The following is a 19,524-nucleotide window of genomic DNA, read 5'->3' on the forward strand; positions in this document are numbered from 1 at the left end:
AGGAGGTGCGTCTATGTATTACACCATAGATATTTAAATGTTAATTTTAATGGAGCATAATGTTAAAGATCGTTAATGTAGCGTGCTTAATAACAAAAAAATATGATAATAATCAGTATGGGTAAATGTGAATTATCTACTTTTTTACAATTAAAAAAAAAAAGTTGGATGCACAGATACATCGAGGCGAGTGCACTATGGAGAGAAAAATGGCTCGGAAAAGTTGAAAATGACCTTTTAATTTAACCCCACATGCGTTAAGGCAACTTTGACTTGGTGCTTTGTGCCCTTTTACAGGCGATACTCCCTTTGTTTCTAGCTGAGTTGTACTATTATGAAGTCAATTTAAATCTCTTATTTATTTATTATATTCCCTCGTTTTAGATTCGTAATTACTACACTTATAATTTGTTTATATTTGGTACTCGGCCTTACTCGGTCATCTTTTTTAGCCCATGTTCTAGGAAATCGGGAAGACGGGGAAACAGAGAAAGTAGCCAGCCCGGATGTATCTTTGGATATTGCGCGGGCCAAATAAGTTGAGCAAACAGTCCAATACTCAAAACAAGTCGGGCTATCAGTTGAGCCCGAGCAGTGTGAGTTCAGGTAGTATAATTAATAGGTAGTGCTCTACGTGATGATCATCTACCCAAACACTCCAGTACATGTGTCACTTCTTGATTAATGAGTATTAGACGCCAGGTCTCCATAATCATTTATATGTCTTTCAGCGCACGTATGGAAAATAAACTCTCGGCCATCACTGTTGTTTGTGGTATTCAAATTTGAGAGGAGAAGTAAGAAGAAAACAAAGGAATAACTTTGTAGAGGCAAGTGTTGAACACTTTCTCCTTAAGAAGAATTTGCCCCTCACAATGTGCTAGAGGTTTGTAGCAATCTTCTCCCAAGATACAACTACAACTCTTGAATAATGAGCACTCAAATATTCAAGTTCTATCACAAGGAAATGAATGAAACTCTCTCTTGTTGAAGAAGGAAGAAGACAATATGCAAATGCTTGGAAAAAAAATGATGTGTATATGTTTTGATTTTCAATATATCAATCATTTAATGTTTTTCATGTGAAAATACACGATCTTTCATTCATAGTGGTGTCCTTTGACTATTGTAACTGACCACAATCATCAAACAATGTCAAGGATATGAAAAATATCAGAAAATTCGAAGGGACACGAAGCTGGGTGCTTCGCGCCCGCGCTCGCTCGCGCGCTACCGAGCAGCGATCGGTAGCTCTCGGCAGCGCCTGCCTAGAGCTCTCGGCAGGCGCGCGCACTTGCGCACAGACCCGCGCGCAGGTGCGCTCCTGCTACTGTTCATGCCGAATTTTTTTTTCTTTCGTTTTCATCCCTTACATGTTCCGACTAGTCGTTTTAAGTTCTTTCAACATTTGATGAACACATTTCGAGTTTAATTCAGAACTACTGAACTTATTATTCGTTCATTAAGCTTCGTTCTTCGTTTCGAATTTTTCCAATCAAACACATTGATTTATTTGCTTAATTTTCATTCATTAAGCATCAAAATTCCAACAATCCCCCACATGAATGAAATTAATGCATGAATACTCGTGATGCATAAGAGAGAGTATATACGAAAAATTATCACATAAGGAGAGGTAGCTTTTGGCTTTGAACCTTCCCTAGTGGAATACAATCGGATTTACTAGGCCACGAAGTGAACTTGATGTCTTGAACTTCTTGGCGGTTCATGTAAACCCAGACAACTGTACCCACATGATAACCTTCCTTCCATTTCCATTTTGATTTATCGGTTGTGTCCGTTTTGACCATGGAACACATCTTGTCTTCATACGCGTTTCATCGAGGCGGCCCGTCCTCACGTGTACACAGGTGATCTCCTTGTAAAGGGTATCCTACTTACCCCGCTTTTGTAAGCTACGGAATCATTAAAAGTACAATACTTAACCTCACTACCTTTGTAGGCAACTTTACTCATCGTCTTAGGAATGAGGAGTGATTCCTCAAGTTCTCATAATTTAGTTGTCCCATTGAACCAAGATCTTAGGATCTCCAATCAACAAGGTTGAGTTACCACTATGAAAACTTTATTTGGTAGGTTTTAAACCCATTACTCTTGACAGACAGTACATTTGATCTCTATTTAATGCTTTTGTAAGCGGATCCGCTAAGTTATCCTTTGATTTGATATAATCAATAGATATAATTCCATTAGAGATCAACTGTCGCACAGTATTATGTCTTCGACGAATGTGTCGAGACTTTCCATTGTACATACTGTTTTGTGCCCTTACAATTGCCGACTGACTGTCGCAATATATCAAGATTGCTGGCACTGGAGTTGTCCAACATGGAATGTCCTCTAGAAAGTTTCGAAGCCATTCAGCTTCTTCTGCAGCTTTATCTAGCGCTAAGAACTCCGATTCCATAGTAGATCTAGCAATGCAAGTTTGTTTTGATGACCTCCAAGAGACTGCTCCTCCACCAATGCTAAATACATAGCCGCTGGTGGATTTGGAGTCATTGATGTCAGAAATCCAATTTGCATCACAATATCCTTCAAGTACTGCCGGATAACTTGTGTAATTTAGTTCATATTCTGAGGTGTGCTTTAAATATCTAAGCACCCTTGTCAACACCTTCCAATGTGCATCACTGGGATTACTTATAAACCGACTTAACTTGTTAACCGCACAAGCGATGTCAGGTCTAGTATAGTTAGTGATGTACATAAGGCTTCCAATAATTCTGGAGTATTCCAGTTGGGAAACTGGTTCTCCACGATTCTTCGCCAAATGGACATTTACGTCTAAAGGCGTTTTTAATGGGGTAGATTCATGAGCGTTAAACTTCTTCAACACTGTTTCTACATAATGAGATTGAGATAGGACTATTGCTTCTGGAGTTCTAAAGATTTTAATCCCTAGAATTACATCAGCAATACCCATATCTTTCATATCAAAATATTTTGTCAACATTTTCTTTGTACCTTTAATCAACTCTTGGCTATTCCCCATTATTAGCATGTCATCCACATATAGACATACCATCACATAAGATTATCGAGTGCCTTTAATGTAAACACATTTGTCACACTCATTAATCTTAAATCCGTTTGACAATACTACCTTGTCAAATTTTTCGTGCCATTGCTTGGGCGCTTGTTTAAGTCCGTATAGTGACTTAATTAAACGACAGACCTTTCTTTCTTGTCATTTAACTACGAAGCCATCATCTTGCTCCATTTATATTTCTTCTTCAAGTTCACCATTGAAGAATGCTGTTTTAACATCCATTTGATGTATCTCAAGGTTATGCAAAGCTGCAATAACAATGAGTACACGAATGGATGTTATTCTTGAAACTGGTGAATACGTGTCGAAGAAATCATGACCTTCTCTTTGTCTATAGCTTTTGGCCACAAGACTGGCTTTGTATTTTTCAATACTTCCATCAACTCTCATTTTCTTTTTCAATATCCATTTGCATACCTGGTGGAAGATCCACTAGTTCCCAAGTATGGTTTTGAAAAATGGAATCCATTTCAGAGTTGATGACTTTTTTCCAATGGGAGCTTCAGGGCTAGCCAGAGCATCTTATATGTCCTTTGGTTCATTCTCCAACATAAAAATATGGAAATTTGGACCAAAGGACTTTGAGATTCTAGCCCTTTTGCTTCTTCTTGGTTCTTGCTCTTTTGAAGAGCTTTCCAATGGTATAGAATTTTCATGTAGAGTTGGCTCATGTGTAGGTACTTGACCTTCATACTCCGTCTCAAGTTTTCACTTGCTAGAACCATTTTCTTTCCTCTCTTTACAAGGAAATATATTTTAAAAAAATACTGCATTTCTTGACTCAAATGTCATGCCCGTATTCATTTCTGCATTTTCAGATTTGTGCACTATAAACCTATAGGCACTACTATTATGTGCATATCCGATGAATATGCAGTCGACCGTCTTTGGTCCAATTCGCTTTTGTTTAGGCTTTGGTATTTCAACCTTAGCTAGACACCCCCACACTTTAAGGTACTTGTAGGAAGGCTTATGACCTTTCCACAATTCGTAAGGTGACTTTACGTTTTTCTTGTGGGGTATCTTATTCAGGATGTGATTAGCCGATAGTATTGCTTCCCCCCACAAGTTTTGGGGTAGTCCTGAACTTATTAAAATAGCATTCATCATATCTTTCAGAGTTCGATTCTTTCTTTCGGCAATGCCATTCGATTGTGGTGAATAAGGAGAAGTCGTTTCATGAATTATACCCACAGATGTGCAGAATTCATCAAACGGTGCTCCGTATTCGCCCTCTGTATCGCTTCGAACCCTCTTTATTTGTTTGCCTAGTTGATTCTCAACTTCGGTCTTATAATATTTGAATGCTTCAAGAGCTCATCTTTCGACCTCAAAAGATATACGTAACAATATCTTGTATTATCATCAATGAATGTCACGTAATATCTTTTCCCTCCTCTAGTTTGTACAAACTTTAAATCAAGATCGGTGTGTATTAGTTCTAGAGGAGTTGTACATTTTTCAATCGAGTGGTAAGGCGCTTTGGTCATTTTTGCTTCAACACATATCTCGCATTTGTGTGTTGGATCGACGTTGTGTTTAGGCAATAATTCCAGTTTCATTAAACGTTGCAAGGTATTAAAATTTACGTGTCTTAAACGAAAATGCTATAAATGAGAACATTCAAGCAAGTAAATAGAAATTTTGTCTTTATTACTTTCAACAACATTTTGGCGTATAACCATTACATTCAACTTGAAAAGATTCTCATCGAGATATCATTTTCCAATAAAATGAGCATTCTTTGTCAATACAACCTTGTTAGACTCAAATACTAGTCTAAACCCGTGTTTGACCAACAGAGACCCCGACACGAGGTTCTTTCTTATGTCTGGTACATGAAGTACATCAACAAGGGTTACTTCCAAACCCGATGTCATCTTCAGTACAACATTTCCAATGCCCACCACCTTAGATGTAGCGGATTTCCCCATGTATAGTTTTCTCCCGGTCGATGGAGTGTATGTGGAGAACAATCCCTTGTTGGAGCATATGTGTCGAGTTGCTCCAGTATCAACCCACCACTCGTTGGGGTTTTCCACCAAATTTGTTTCCAAAATAACTGCAGATAAATCAAGTTCAGAAAAATCAAATGGTACCGACCTTTCTTGAACTACGTTGGCTTGAGGATTTCCCTTCTTTGGCTTCCTACAGTCCTTAGCCATGTGATTCGGTTTTCCGCAGTTATAACAAGTGCCTTTGAACTTCTTCTTGTTTGGTGGTTGTTGGCCTTGTAGTGGTTGCTTATCAAACTTCCTCTTCCTTTTCCCTTGGAAACTCGATTCAACAATGTTCACCCTTGCTGCCATTTTACTTGCCTTGGCCTCGGTGCTCTTGTTGTCCTCTTCTATCCTCAATCTCACAATGAGATCCTCCAATCCCATCTCCTTCCTTTTGTGCTTCAAATAATTTTTGAAATCCTTCCACAATGGAGGGAGTTTCTCGATCATGGCAGCAACTTAGAAGGACTCGCTTAGACTCATTTCTTCCGCATGAATCTCGTGCAAGAGAAATTGTAGTTCTTGCACTTGACTCATCACGGATTTTGAGTCCACTATCTTGTAGTCCAGAAATCTCCCAACAATGAACTTCTTCAAACCCGCATCCTCCGCCCTGTATTTCTTATTAAGCATATCCCAAAGTTCCTTGGGGTCTTGACTTGACAATACACATTGTATAATGCATTGTCAAGTTCATTGATGATGTAGTTCTGGCACAAGAAATCACTTTGGTTCCATGCATCCAAAGCGGTCCTCATGTTGGTATCTGTCTCGTTTTCAGCAACGGTGGGAGGAACCTCCTTCAAGAACCTTGATAAACTCAAGGTTGTGAGATAGAAGAGCATCTTTTGTTGCCATCTTTTGAAATTTGCACCAAAAAAATTCTCCGGTTTATCTCCCGGTGCAACGGATGCATGTGGTGTTGTAGATGATGATGCTATTGATATTCTTCTTGCAAATGATTAAAAATCCAAATTCTTCTTAAGATTGTTGTTTGCGGTATTCAAATTTGAGAGGAGAAACAAGAAGAAAACAAAGGAATGACTTTGTAGAGGCAAGTGTTGAACACTTTCTCTTTAAGAAGAATTTGCCCCTCATAATGTGCTAGAGGTTTGTGACAATCTTCTCCCAAGATACAACTACAACTCTTGAATAATGAGCACTCAAATATTCAAGTTCTATCACAAAGAAATGAATGAAACTCCCTCTTCTTGAAGAAGGAAGAAGACAATATGCAAATGCTTGGAAAAAAATGATGTGTATATGTTTTGATTTTCAATATATCAATCATTTAATGTTTTTCATGTGAAAAGACACGATCTTTTCATTCATAGTGGTGTCCTATGACCATTGTAAATGACCACAATCATCAAACAATGCCAAGAAAATGAAAAGATGTGAGAACCGGATCTTTTAAGCAATCTAAATCATTGTTTCAAGGGAATTATTAGGATTGGATTCTTGGGATAAATGAAAATTATATTGTTAATCTTGTTATTGGAATTGTCTGAATGGAAAGTCCTCAATGTCAAGATACTGTACAAGCAAATTTCGAAATTTGGGAAGGATTTTTTTTCAAGAATTGAATATCACACAATTAAAAGAGTTAAGGCATGAATAAAGCTAGATATTTTCGAAATTCCCTTAGGTTAAATGCCAATATTTTGTAAGGATTAATTGCTTGGTTATTTGGAAGGAAATCATCAAACTCTTCACCAAAATCGTTGGATCTAGCAATACTAAATTCTGAATTAATCAAGAGCATTGGATTAGAGAATGAATCTCCCAACTTTAGTAGCAATATTTTCGAAGAGCAGCAAGAGAATTGGAGCCAGTTTTGAGAGATTTGGCATGATTTTGATAGGATTCTTGTACCAAATTTAGATCCATCTCCTCCACCTATAAATACCACACCATCCCTACTCATTCTCCACCCCTAAAATTCGAAATCCTAGAGCTGAAAGCCACGAAATTCAGCAGCATTCCCTAGCCGAAACTCTGCCCAAAAATCGTCCCAAGTATAAGCTAGAAATCGAGCCGGAGCGCTACCCAAACAAGGAACGCGAAGTGATCCAAACCAAGCCGTACACTCCACGTTTTTTTTTGTACATCAAAACACAGTAAGTGGGCTGTTTTAATTGCTTATAAATTCGGTTCTATGCATATGTGATTTTCGTTTTTTTTTTGTTTAAAAATACGGTCGAGTACCGTCGTTTTGTCTATACGTTTTTACGAAATTTTGGTACGTTTATGTTTGACACTGTGAGAATTCTCTTAAAATGGGTGGAATTCCAACATATGGCCCTCAACGGTGGGATAGAACCGTTTTAAGGCCTCGCCCCCTTAGAGGATTAAAACTTAGGGACTGACGTCAGTAAACCGTTAAAGGTGAAAAATCGCAGTGTTATTACGTTATGGTATTTACGTTACGATTATGAAAAGCATGCTGTACGTTTATGATATGTTTTGAAAATATTATAAAATTGTTATGTTTTGTTCAAAGTGCCCCCATTTACTGAGTATTCCCAAAATACTCATCCCCCTTACTCTCCCCTCCCAGATAAGTCCGAAGAGCAGGTTGAGGATGAAGAGTCCGCACAGTTCTGGGGCTCGTGATTCACGAGACCAGTAGTAGTTATGTTCGAATTTATGATTTAATAATTGTAAGACGTTTCCGCATTTATTTACGTTGGTTAGTGAGTTTTGAGTTGTAAAGACAATTGTTATTTCATTGAGATTATGATATATAAACTGGTTTCGGTTTAAACTGTGCTACAAAGGCTTGTTATTTTCAATTTTGTGATTGTTAAACGACGCCGGTGTCAATCCCGAGTTTCGGGGCGTGACATTTAAGTGGTATCAGAGCCGCCAGGTTCATAATCCGAGTGGAAAAAAATCGATTTTCGAAGAAAAAAAACGAAAAATTTTCGGACGAATTTTGACTCGAGGCCGATGCTATCCCCTCCGAAACGGCCCAACGATCGAGACTCACCACCCTAAAGTCGTGAGGTAGGGGCTGAAATCGCGAAATTACTCCGTTTAGGCCTCCGAAACGTCGTTTTTGCCGTTTTAGGAAATATTCGTAGACCCTATAACTTCTCATAGGAAATTCCGAATTCGATTCCGTCAATTGTTCCGGAATCCTCTCGACATATGCTTCGAACCCATATGTCAAATTCTAAACTTTCCATTTTTGGAAAAAATATATATTTATTTAAATTTCTAGAATTTCATATATATTGCATATTCTCACTTGTTATATACTGTCTATTTCGGATTCTGAGCATTTCCATTTTTTTTGATTTCAGGAAATGGCTCCATCTACCCCTATGCGACCCCACACCCGTGCCCAAGCTGCCATTCGTCTGAAGGAGCTTGACCTTCACTATCAGTCCCGTCAGATTCGGCGACTTAGAGCCAGATTGAGTGAGAGGAGGAGTGAGGTCGAAACCTTAGCCGCTGAGAAAGAGGAGATTCAGGTCCGCCTTAACCAATCGATCTATCAGGGTGAGTTAGTGAGAGTCGATAACATGGATTTGAGGGAGGCATAGAGCATGGCTTGTATCGAGAGAAAAAGCTGCAAGAAGATATCGACCGGTACCGAAAAGAATTGGAGGAAGAAAAACAGCTGAATGACAGGAGCAAAAAGAGACTGGAAAATTTGAGTGAGGCTATAAGCTGCATTGCCAAGGTGAACCATCAACTGACTCAACAGGGTGAAGCGCTGAAGAACAAGATCAAGGAGAATAAAAAGGGGTACGAACTGCGCCACCAGTGTACCATAGATCTGTTGGACGAGGCAGAGGCAGATGTTCAGGGGTGTAAGACGCAGGTGGCCCAGCTTAATGCAGAGAATGCCCAGCTCACCCACATGGTGGAGCTACTGCAAGAGGAAGAGCCGGAGGAGGAGCCGGAAGAAGAGGAACCAATAGAGATCGACAAGCCTATAGCTGCCATAGGAGATGGAGAGATAGATGATTAGAGTTTCTTAGTGACCTTTCCTTATTACTAGGAGTTTATCTTTCCAGTGTTGCTATTTTATTTCAGTCAATATGATTTATTTCCATTCAGTACGCTTTGTTCATTCAGTTGTTCTTTTACATTCGAAAATTAATAAAATTATGATTATTTATTAATCTCAATCGTTCATCTGTATTCAAGTTATGTTTTACTTATTAACTTCCGTTGTGCTAGCATAACTCATTTATCCAATCTTGCCTTTATGCACATCAAATTCTTAGAAGCGTTTAACTTGTAGGAAATGGCCGGTAGACCACCAAGACAAAACCGAAATCCCCGATATGCTAACAACAACAACAATGCCAACGAAGAAGGCAACGTACCTCCACCTCAGTTCAGTCTTAATCAAGCAGACTTGATGGCCATAGCCACGATCGTGGCGACAACACTGCAAGGGTTAGTGAACCCGAATGCCAATCAACCACCACCACCTCCACCGCAGCATGGAGTCAAGTTCCATTATGAATCACTGCGCAAGAACCGGTGCCCGACGTTCCAAGGGGACGCAGATCCTGAGTTAGGCCAAAACTGGTTGAAAAGCGTGGAAACTCAGATGCGACTGCTAGAAATACCCGATGCTCTTAAAGTGGATGTGATAGTACCTTTCCTTGAAGGCAAATCAAGTAAGTGGTGGGAAGCAGTCTCCCCAGCCATGTTAACCGCCGGGCCAATCACATGGCAGCGCTTTCGAGATGCATTCCTCAAGCAGTACTTTCCAGCCGAGGTCAGGTTGCAAAAGTTGAGTGAGTTTGAAAATCTGACTCAGACTCCGGATATGTCGGTGGTAGAATACACATCCCAGTTCAATTCTCTTGGATCTTATGCACCGACAATCATGGCAGATGAAGCTCTGAAATTGCACCGCTTCAAAAAGGGTTTGAACAGCAGAATACAGTCGGCTTTGGCAGTCTACCAACCTGCGAACTTTTCAGACTTGATGGGCGCAGCTACCCGAGCTGAAACTGATATTCAGCGCAGAGAGAAAGAGATTAGGAACAAAAGACCTATGAATAGTCAGTCCTCGCATAGCAGTCAGACTTTCAAGAGGCCTAACCAGTTTGGTGGACCATCTAAAGGGCCTTCTCCTGCCTCAGGCTACCAGGCCATTAAGCCTTGCCCAACTTGCCACTTACGACACCTGGGAGAATGTCGTAGAGCCAGCGGCGTCTGCTTTGGATGCGGGAAACCAGGACACCGTATGGCAGATTGTCCAGCCGCCACCAACAAAACAACTGGACCAGGTAAAGGAGACGGGTCAAGCTCAGGGGCGAATGCCAATAAACCGCGGGAGAACAAACCGAATGCCAGGGTGTTCGCCATGACGCATGTGGAAGCAGATGATGCAAGCGATGTTGTGCCAGGTACCATATTTATTCAGCAAGTGCCTGCTTATGTGTTATTTGACTGTGGTGCCACACATTCTTTTATATCTAAGAGATTTGCTAAGAAGTTAGGACGTAAGCCCGATAAGTTAGCCGAACCTTTCCGAATAGCCACACCTACAAGTAGGGCCGTTGAAACTCACGAAATCTACCGAGATTGTAGAATCAGTATCAGTAATCAGCCTTTTAGCGCCGACTTGATATAGTTGATCATGGTCGACTTCGACATCATCTTAGGGATGGATTGATTAGCCAAGAACAATGCCATAGTGGATTGTAAGGGGAAGAAAGTTAAACTCCTAACCGCAGAGCAGAAGGAAGTCGTGTTTCATGGTAAATCCAAGGAACGGAAGTTGCTACTTTCCGCAGCTCAAGCCTGGAAAGCCATGAAATCAGGAGAGGACATCTACCTAGCTATGGTCAGCGAAATAAAAGAGGAAGCCAAGCTGAAACTGGAGGACATCCCTATAGTAAGAGAGTTCCCAGATGTTTTTCCAGAAGAACTCTCGGGAACGGTCCCGAACCGCGAAGTGGAGTTCGAGATCAATCTGGTTCCCGGTGCTGCACCAATCTCTAAGGAACCTTACAGAATGGCACCAGCCGAACTCAAGGAGCTGAAAGAACAACTCCAAGAATTGCTAGATAAAAGGCAAATTCGACCGAGTGTGTCCTCCTGGGGAGCTCCAGTGCTCTTCGTCAAGAAGAAAGACGGGAGTATGAGATTGTGCATCGACTACAGAGAATTGAATAAGATCACAATCAAGAACAGGTACCCTCTACCTCGGATAGACGATCCGTTTGATCAGCTTAAAGGAGCCGCCGTCTTTTCTAAACTGGATCTGAGGACAGGTTACCATCAGTTGAAGGTCAGGGCTGAAGATATCCCCAAGACAGCCTTTCGAACCAGGTATGGGCATTATGAATTCACCGTGATGCCTTTTGGTCTGACCAACGCACTGGCAGCGTTCATGGATCTGATGAACAGAGTATTCAAGCCATTCCTGGATCAGTTCATAGTGGTATTCATCGACGATATTCTCATCTATTCTCCTGACGAGACGAGCCATGAAGAACACCTTCACCTTGCGTTGCAAACTTTGAGAGAGAATAAGCTTTATGCTAAGTTCAACAAGTGTGAATTCTGGCTAAAGAGTGTGTACTTCCTGGGACGTGTAATTTCGAAAGCAGGAGTGTCAGTGGATCTAAAGAAAGTACAAGCAATCACAGAATGGCCGAGACCGAAGAACGCCACCGATATCAGAAGCTTTCTTGGATTGGCAGGTTACTACCGGAAGTTCGTCGAAAGGTTCTCCTCGATAGCCGTGCCACTGACGAGACTCACACAGAAGAATTCTAAATTCATCTGGAATGAGGATTGTGGGAAGGGTTTCCAGACACTGAAAGAGAAACTCGCATCCACACCAGTGTTGATCCTGCCCGCAGAGAATAAAGATTTCACTATCTACAGTGACGCCTCTAAGGATGGTTTAGGATGCGTACTCATGCAGGAGGGAAGAGTGATCGCCTACGTATCAAGGCAGTTGAAACCGCACGAGCAGAACTATCCTACTCATGATCTGGAGCTAGCAGCGGTTGTCTTCGCCTTAAAGATTTGGAGGCACTACCTCTATGGTGCTAAATGTGAAATCTGCACAGACCATCAGAGCCTCAAGTACTTGTTCACCCAAAAGGAACTTAATATGAGGCAACGGCGATGGATCGAACTTCCGAAGGACTATGACTTGACCATAAGTTACCATCCGAGTAAAGCAAACAATGTGGCTGATGCGCTAAGTCGGAAGGGCCCAGGCAAGATGACTCTAGCGTCCCTCTCGGCCCAGCCATGTCTGCAGGAGACCGTCAAGTTAAACCAGGATCGAGACCCGGTACTGACTAAACTTAAGGAGAAGGTCAGAGAAGAGAAGTCTCAGGATCATCAGATTGATGGCAAGGGAATCTTGTTGATGAAAGGAAGACTGTGTGTGCCCGACAGTGATAACCTTCGCCAAGAAATAATGGCAGAGGCGCACAAGTCAAAATTCTCAGTCCATCCTGACAGTACGAAAATGTACATGGACCTCAAGAATAGTTTCTGGTGGAATGGCATGAAGAAAGATGTAGCTGAATTCGTCTCCAGATGTCAGGTATGCCAGCAGGTCAAAGCAGAACACCAGCGACCTGGAGGATTACTGCAACCTTTGGAAATTCCCGAATGGAAGTGGGAGCATATTTCCATGGATTTTGTGGTAGGATTGCCAAAGTCTAGGCAAAGCCACGACGGTATATGGGTGATCGTGGATAGACTCACGAAGACTGCACACTTCCTACCCGTCTGCATGAATTACAATCTTGATAAGTTGGCTTCGCTGTACATGGACAACATTGTGAAACTTCATGGAGTACCAGTTAGCATCTTATCTGATAGGGATCCAAGGTTCGTCTCGCGCTTTTGGAAGAGCTTTCAAGAAGCCATGGGAACGAAAGTGACCCTAAGTACAGCCTATCATCCGCAAACCGATGGCCAAACTGAGAGAACCATACAGACCTTAGAAGATATGATGAGAGCATGCGCCCTGGAATTCAGTAGCAACTGGAGCACTCATCTACCCTAAATTGAGTTTGCTTACAACAACAGCTATCACAGCAGTATCGGCATGGCTCCATACAAAGCTCTTTATGGAAGAAAATGTCGATCACCACTTTATTGGGATGAAGTGGGAGAGAAAGCCTTAGTGGGACCCTAGCTAGTACAAATGAATGTGGACAAAGTTAAAATTTTCCGAGAAAAGCTCAAGGCAGCTCAAGACCGACAGAAGAGTTGGGCAGATCTTAAGAGAAGGCCTGTAGAGTTCAACGTGGGCGAGAAGGCTTACGTGAAAGTCTCGCCTATGAGAGGAGTTGTCCGATTTAGTAAGGCCGGGAAATTGAACCCTCGATACGTTGGACCATTTGAAATCTTAGAAAAAGTGGGCACGCTAGCATGCAGACTGGCACTGCCACCGAACATGTCAAGGATCCACAACGTGTTCCATGTATCCCAACTGAGGAGATACATTCCAGACCCAAGTCACGTTTTAGAAATAGAACCACTCTTGACCGAAGGAAACTTGGGAGAAGGATTGAAATACGAAGAAGTTCCTATCAGAATCGTGGATACCAAGGAACAAGTTCTCAGGCGACGCATCATTCCCTACGTCAAAGTGCAGTGGTCTAACCATACTGAGCGAGAAGCAACTTGGGAAGTGGAAGAGAATATGCGAAAGGAATATCCCTACCTGTTTGGACACCAAGCCAACTCAAGTTTCGAGGACGAAACTTCTCATAAGGAGGGAGGGATGTGAGAACCGAATCTTTTAAGCAATCTAAATCATTGTTTCAAGGAATTAGGATTAGATTCTTGGGATAAATGAGAATTATATTGTTAATCTTGTTATTGGAATTGTCTGAATGGAAAGTCCTCAATGTCAAGATACTATACAAGCAAATTTCGAAATTTGGGAAGGATTTTTTTTCAAGAATTGAATATCACACAATTAAAAGAGTTAAGGCATGAATAAAGCTAGATATTTTCGAAATTCCCTTAGGTTAAATGCCAATATTTTTTAAGGATTAATTGCTTGGTTATTTGGAAGGAAATCATCAAACTCTTCACCAAAACCGTTGGATCTAGCAATACTAAATTCTGAATTAATCAAGAGCATTGGATTAGAGAATGAATCTCCCAACTTTAGTAGCAATATTTTCGAAAATCAGCAAGAGAATTGGAGCCAGTTTTGAGAGATTTGGCATGATTTTGATAGGATTCTTGTACCAAATTTAGATCCATCTCCTCCACCTATAAATACCACACCATCCCTACTCATTCTCCACCCCTAAAATTCGAAATCCTAGAGCTGAAAGCCACGAAATTCAGCAGCATTCCCTAGCCGAAACTCTGCCCAAAAATCGTCCCAAGTATAAGCTAGAAATCGAGCCGGAGCGCTACCCAAACAAGTAATTTTCAAATTATATGAAATAATTTATTTACATAAACGATTTGAATTTGTTGAACATAATATGGTAACATGTCTAACATTAAATAAAAAATAAAAAATCTTCTGATAAGGTATCTGAGTTGAAGAAGTAAGCGATCGTTCAACCAATGATCGGGTTCATTCCTCTTGTCAAGTCAAGATTTTTTCGAACAATTCTGTCGCACATGATTTTTCAAATACGATTTAGTTGATTAACGCGATTGATAAATTATCATAGCACAAAAAAGCACCCAAAAAAATTTATTAGGTTAACCCAAAAACTACTTATAATAATGTATCGAAAAAGCAGCCAACTACCACTCTCGTAAAAAAAAAAAAAAAAGTTGTATTTGTTATAAAAGAAGACCATTGAAACTTTATGGCCCACATTTAATTGGACCCAATCCTAAGTGTCCGTACTCTGCTAATCCATACCGCTAGAGCCTGTGGATAGAATTCTCGTCGTTGTCAAGAAACCGAGGCCCTAGTATCAGTGCTCATGGGTCCTATTTGTGAGCTTGTTTTCAAATTTCAAAATAAATAATTTAATTTGACAAAAATTTGCGTGAGACGGTATCATGGATCGTATTTGTGAGACAGATCTCTTATTTGAGTCATCCATGAAAAAATATTACTTTTTATTGTGAATATCGGTAGGATTGGCCCGTCTCACAGATAAATATCATTGAGACCGTCTCACAAGAGACCTACTCTTTAAATTTCTATATTTAATTTTATCATTCATAAATCTATCTTTGTCTAAACTTTTAAATTTCTAAATTTAATTGTATCATTCATAACGTAGACATTTATTATAAAAAAAACGTTTTAGAATTTTTAAAATTTGATATAATCTCTCGAAATTCAAAAAATGAATTTTATTTAACATCAAATCTTTATAATATATATGCATTTATCTTGTGCTAAAGGACATTAGGTATTATAATACATGAGATGCTTATAATAATTATTTTGATTCATATTATTATTTTTTATCAACAAAAAATACTCCTATAAGATTTAAAAATTATTTAATCTTAATTTAATTAAAATATGATAAAAATCTATTTTAATAAATTTATAGTTTATCTCTAATCTCAATAAGTTTTTTTTATAAGTTTATCACCACTAACATAAAATATTATTCTAAAAAAATATTTTTAAAAGTTAAACATAATCTCTAAATATTTTACACAAATATATTATATATTTAAAAAATCGTGAAAATAACTAATTGTTTATTGAAACATATATAATTATAATTGAAAATTATTCATATAAAATATAAATATATATTAGGGTTTTTTAATTAATAATATTTTTTAAACAATATTTTAAGGCTGTTGCAGCGAATGTTGTAGGCTGCAGCTTAGCTGCTGTAGCTTTTTCAGCGTCCGCTTACACTGTAAGAGGACTTGAATTTCGGGACATAAATTTTCTTATTATAAATGAGAGGAATGGAGAGTAAAATAATCAAACAAAAAAGAACAAGTATTTGTCTATACAAAACAAATATTTGTTTATATGAAAAGTGAAGATTGATTTTTTTATTTTGTACATTTATTTTAACTCTTCTAAATTTTCAGTGCAATTTAGATGATAAACAAGCGATCCAGTCGTGGACCGGATTAGGAGGATTGAATAATGGAGTTTAAGAAGATTGTTCGTAGGGAATACTATAAGAGCTATATCAGCTAACCCCGGAATAATTGGTGTCGAGTGATTTATTTACTAAAGGTATAATTACTAACACCCTATGAATGTTTTTTAATCGTTTAAATCATACGGGTGTCCAAAAACATTATTTGAATGTCAAATAAAAATTTTAAAATTTCAGTTACATTTTGGATACGAGAAAACTGATTACCCAACACGATTTTCGTGTTCAACTACACCATTATGTTGTGGTGTTCTTGCAGCTAAGAACTCATGTCTCATTCCCAAATTTTCAAGAAATTGAGAGTGTGTTTGGTTGACAAATTCAGTTCTACGATCGGATCTTATTCTGTTAATCCCAAGTGATCTTTCATTTAAAAGTCTTTTGACAAGTTTTATCAGTTGTGTAGTAGTTTTATATTTTGATTTTAGAAAAATTACCCAAGTAAATTTTGAGAAATCATTAACAATCTCCAAAGTGTATTTCATTCCCCCCTAAGCTCATGACTGGTATTGAACCAGATTAGTCCATATAAATCAATTCCAAGCACTGTGTAGAAGATTTACTTTCTTTGTTTTTAAAAGATGATTTTATTTGCTTCCCAAACTGCGCATATTTCGTCTTTTGAAAACTCAATATTTGGCAGACCAGTTACCAGCTCATGGTTACTCAGATGTGCAATGGTTTTGAAGTTTAAGTGATTCAACCTCTTATGTCATAACTAGTTTTTAGATTGATTTGAAGCTACAAAACAAACTGGTTCATTAGGTTGATTACTCCAACTGACCTTATATGTGTTGCCATATTTGTTGCCTATCATAACAATGTTACCAATTATGTTTTTAATAGTGCAAGCATGTTTGTTAAACTCAACTAGATAGTTATGATGACATAATTGACCAATACTAATCAAGTTATATTTCAGGTTGTCAACAAGTAGAATATCATCATCAATAATGTTACAAAAGATAAGCTTACCCTTACCCATGGTTCTACCTTGTGAGACGTCTCCAAAACTGATTTTGAGGTCTGAATAATTGACTAGTTGTGATATCGAATCTGCATCTCCAGTCATGTGTCTTTAATATCCACTGTCCAAGTACCAGACTGAATCTTTGATCAGTTTAGTTGCAACCTGCAATCACAGGTAATGAATAACCTTGGTACCCAAATCTATTTGGGTCATGAACTAATTAGTCCTTTAGGAACCCAGACTTAGATCAGTCGAACTGACTTTTTAGTCGTTGTATTCCAAATTGATTTACTTAACTTTTGTGTCTAGGGTGTGTTATGTGCAGTTGATACAAGATATGTTTTATCTTTGTTTGCCTTGTTGTTCATCCGATATCTTTTCTGAACTAGCTTACAATTATAATAGTGATTGTAATATCCATTTGCATAGTTCTTCTTGTTATAACTGGACTATTTAGGTGTATCATTTGAAATTTTTGGACTATATTCAATCCCATGTTTGTTTGCCTTGTTCATCTTTTCATCGATTGCTCAACCAGCCTTCTTAGCTCAGGTTGTTCATGTGTTATAACTGATTTTACAAAGTGAATGTATTTTCCTTTGCGCATGTTCAGTTCTAGCTTTGTACTGCTTGATTAAGGTTCACTCTGGCTGTTAAAGCCTAAAATAGTTTTATCTCCAACTGATTTATGCAGTCCTTTCATCTCAATCAATGTAAATGATGACTTGTTATAAACCTAGATCATATCAGTTAGTCTCGAATTTTCAGACTTTAACTGCTGAATCACAGATCGGTTCTTATCTTTTTCATCTTTCAACTCAGCTTCCTTTTGGAGATTCGACAGATCAAGTGATTGTGAGCAATCAATTTCAGTTTAATTTTGTTGTCTTTAGGATCTGTTTTATGTGTTTTAGCTTTTTTGAAGAGAGAGAAAGCTTCTGGTACTCGTTTACTATGTCATACAATGTTGAAATAAGTTCTTCTCGTGTAAATTCAGTTGAACCGAAATCAAATACTTGTTCATTGTTTGATTCCAGTTCAACATCATTAACCATGAGTCATTTCACCACTTCTTCATCACTGAAGTTGCTTGAGCTCTCAGAGTCTGATGTGTCACTATCATCTTCTGCCCATTTGGACTTATTTTCTTCCGCCACTAAAGCTTCATACTTCATTCTGAATGATTTCATGTCATCCTTAGATTTTTTTTTGTGCTCAAAGGGCTTCTTTCCCTCTTCAACTGATTTCCTAATGTCCTTCTTTGACTTGGGACAATCAGCTATAAAGTGACCAATTTGCCACAGTTGTAGCAAGCATTCGGTTCATCCTTGGATTCATTCTTGTGATAGTGCTTTTGGAATGATCCTTTGTTCATCCTCACGAACCTTTCAAATTTTCTGACAAATAATGACATCGCGTCTTTGCTTAGTTCTTCAACAGTCTTCTCAGCTGAAACGGTTGGCTCTAGTTTTAAAGCACATAGGGCATCTGTGACTGGTGGAATGGGTTGTTCACCTTCTCTTGTCTGCATCTCGAATTCATATACTTTTAGATCAGAAAATAAGTCATGAAGTTCCACTTTGTTCAGATCTTTTGATTCTCGTATGGCCATTTCCTTTACATCCCGCTCCTTGGAAAAAACACGCATTACTTTCCGTGCAGTTTCTTTATTCGAATGCACTTTTCCCATTTCATTAACTTCGTTAACAATGCTACTGACTTGTTCTTCGAATTCTTTCATCGAATCACCAGATTTCATTTTAATTTGTCGAATTTCTATAAAACAACTGAAAGTTTATTTTCCTTAGTCACCTCATTGCCTTCACATAACTGAATCAGTTTTGCATAGTATGTCTTTGACAACATCATCCAAGTTGGCTTTTCTCTTGTCTTGACTTTTCGACTCATCACGTGGATTCTCAATGCAATGAGGTGCTACATCAGTTAGAGCAACATTATTTGCTTTCATGATTTTCATTGTTCCATCAGTTATGGCGTACCACATGTCATCATCTTGTGCAGCTAAGTGAGCTTGCATTCTAATATTCCTATCGTCGAATTCTTCTCTGAAGAACATAGGACTTTTGTTGAAAAAAGTTATGGTTATAAGAAATATGTTTTTGAAAATATTCAAAAACAAGATTTAACCTCTCTGATACCACTTGTTAGGATCGGTTAACTCAGTTAAAGTGTTTAGAAGGGGGTTGGATAAAAATTTTCATTATTTGAGTTTTTTTCCGAATGTGAGTCAATTCTTTGATGAGCTGATCTCGAAATTTTGTATGTCAATATCAATCCGTTAACTTAAAAATAGTGCGGAAATAAAGTGAGAGATACATTTGAATATTTTGGCTTGGATACGGCAAAAACGGAAGGTTTGAAAGATAGTTACAAAATAGTGAATAA

General features: G+C 38.7%; 1 protein-coding gene across 1 annotated transcript; it reads left to right on the forward strand.

Annotated features, from left to right (window-relative positions):
- The first annotated feature begins 9,334 nt into the window (after window positions 1-9,334).
- LOC142528412 (uncharacterized) lies at window positions 9,335-16,143 on the forward strand. Its single transcript, XM_075633460.1, has 6 exons — window positions 9,335-10,598; window positions 10,728-11,068; window positions 11,627-11,971; window positions 12,035-12,619; window positions 15,828-15,893; window positions 16,075-16,143. The coding sequence occupies exons 1-6, from the start codon at window positions 9,335-9,337 to the stop codon at window positions 16,141-16,143; spliced, it is 2,670 nt and encodes an 889-aa protein (XP_075489575.1).
- Window positions 16,144-19,524: the final 3,381 nt, after the last annotated feature.

This window comes from Primulina tabacum, chromosome 16 (assembly GCF_025594145.1).
Source record: "Primulina tabacum isolate GXHZ01 chromosome 16, ASM2559414v2, whole genome shotgun sequence".
Classification (NCBI taxonomy): Eukaryota; Viridiplantae; Streptophyta; class Magnoliopsida; order Lamiales; family Gesneriaceae; genus Primulina; species Primulina tabacum.

Excerpts from the sequence above, each read along its gene's own strand:
- LOC142528412 (XM_075633460.1), top strand. The coding sequence starts at position 9,335 with ATGGCCGGTAGACCACCAAGACAAAACCGAAATCCCCGATATGCTAAC. Across the intron at positions 11,069-11,626 it reads CTAAGGAACCTTACAGAATG|AGTGTGTACTTCCTGGGACG; the intron begins GCACCAGCCGAA and ends TTCTGGCTAAAG. Across the intron at positions 15,894-16,074 it reads TTTCAGCGTCCGCTTACACT|TGCAATTTAGATGATAAACA; the intron begins GTAAGAGGACTT and ends CTAAATTTTCAG.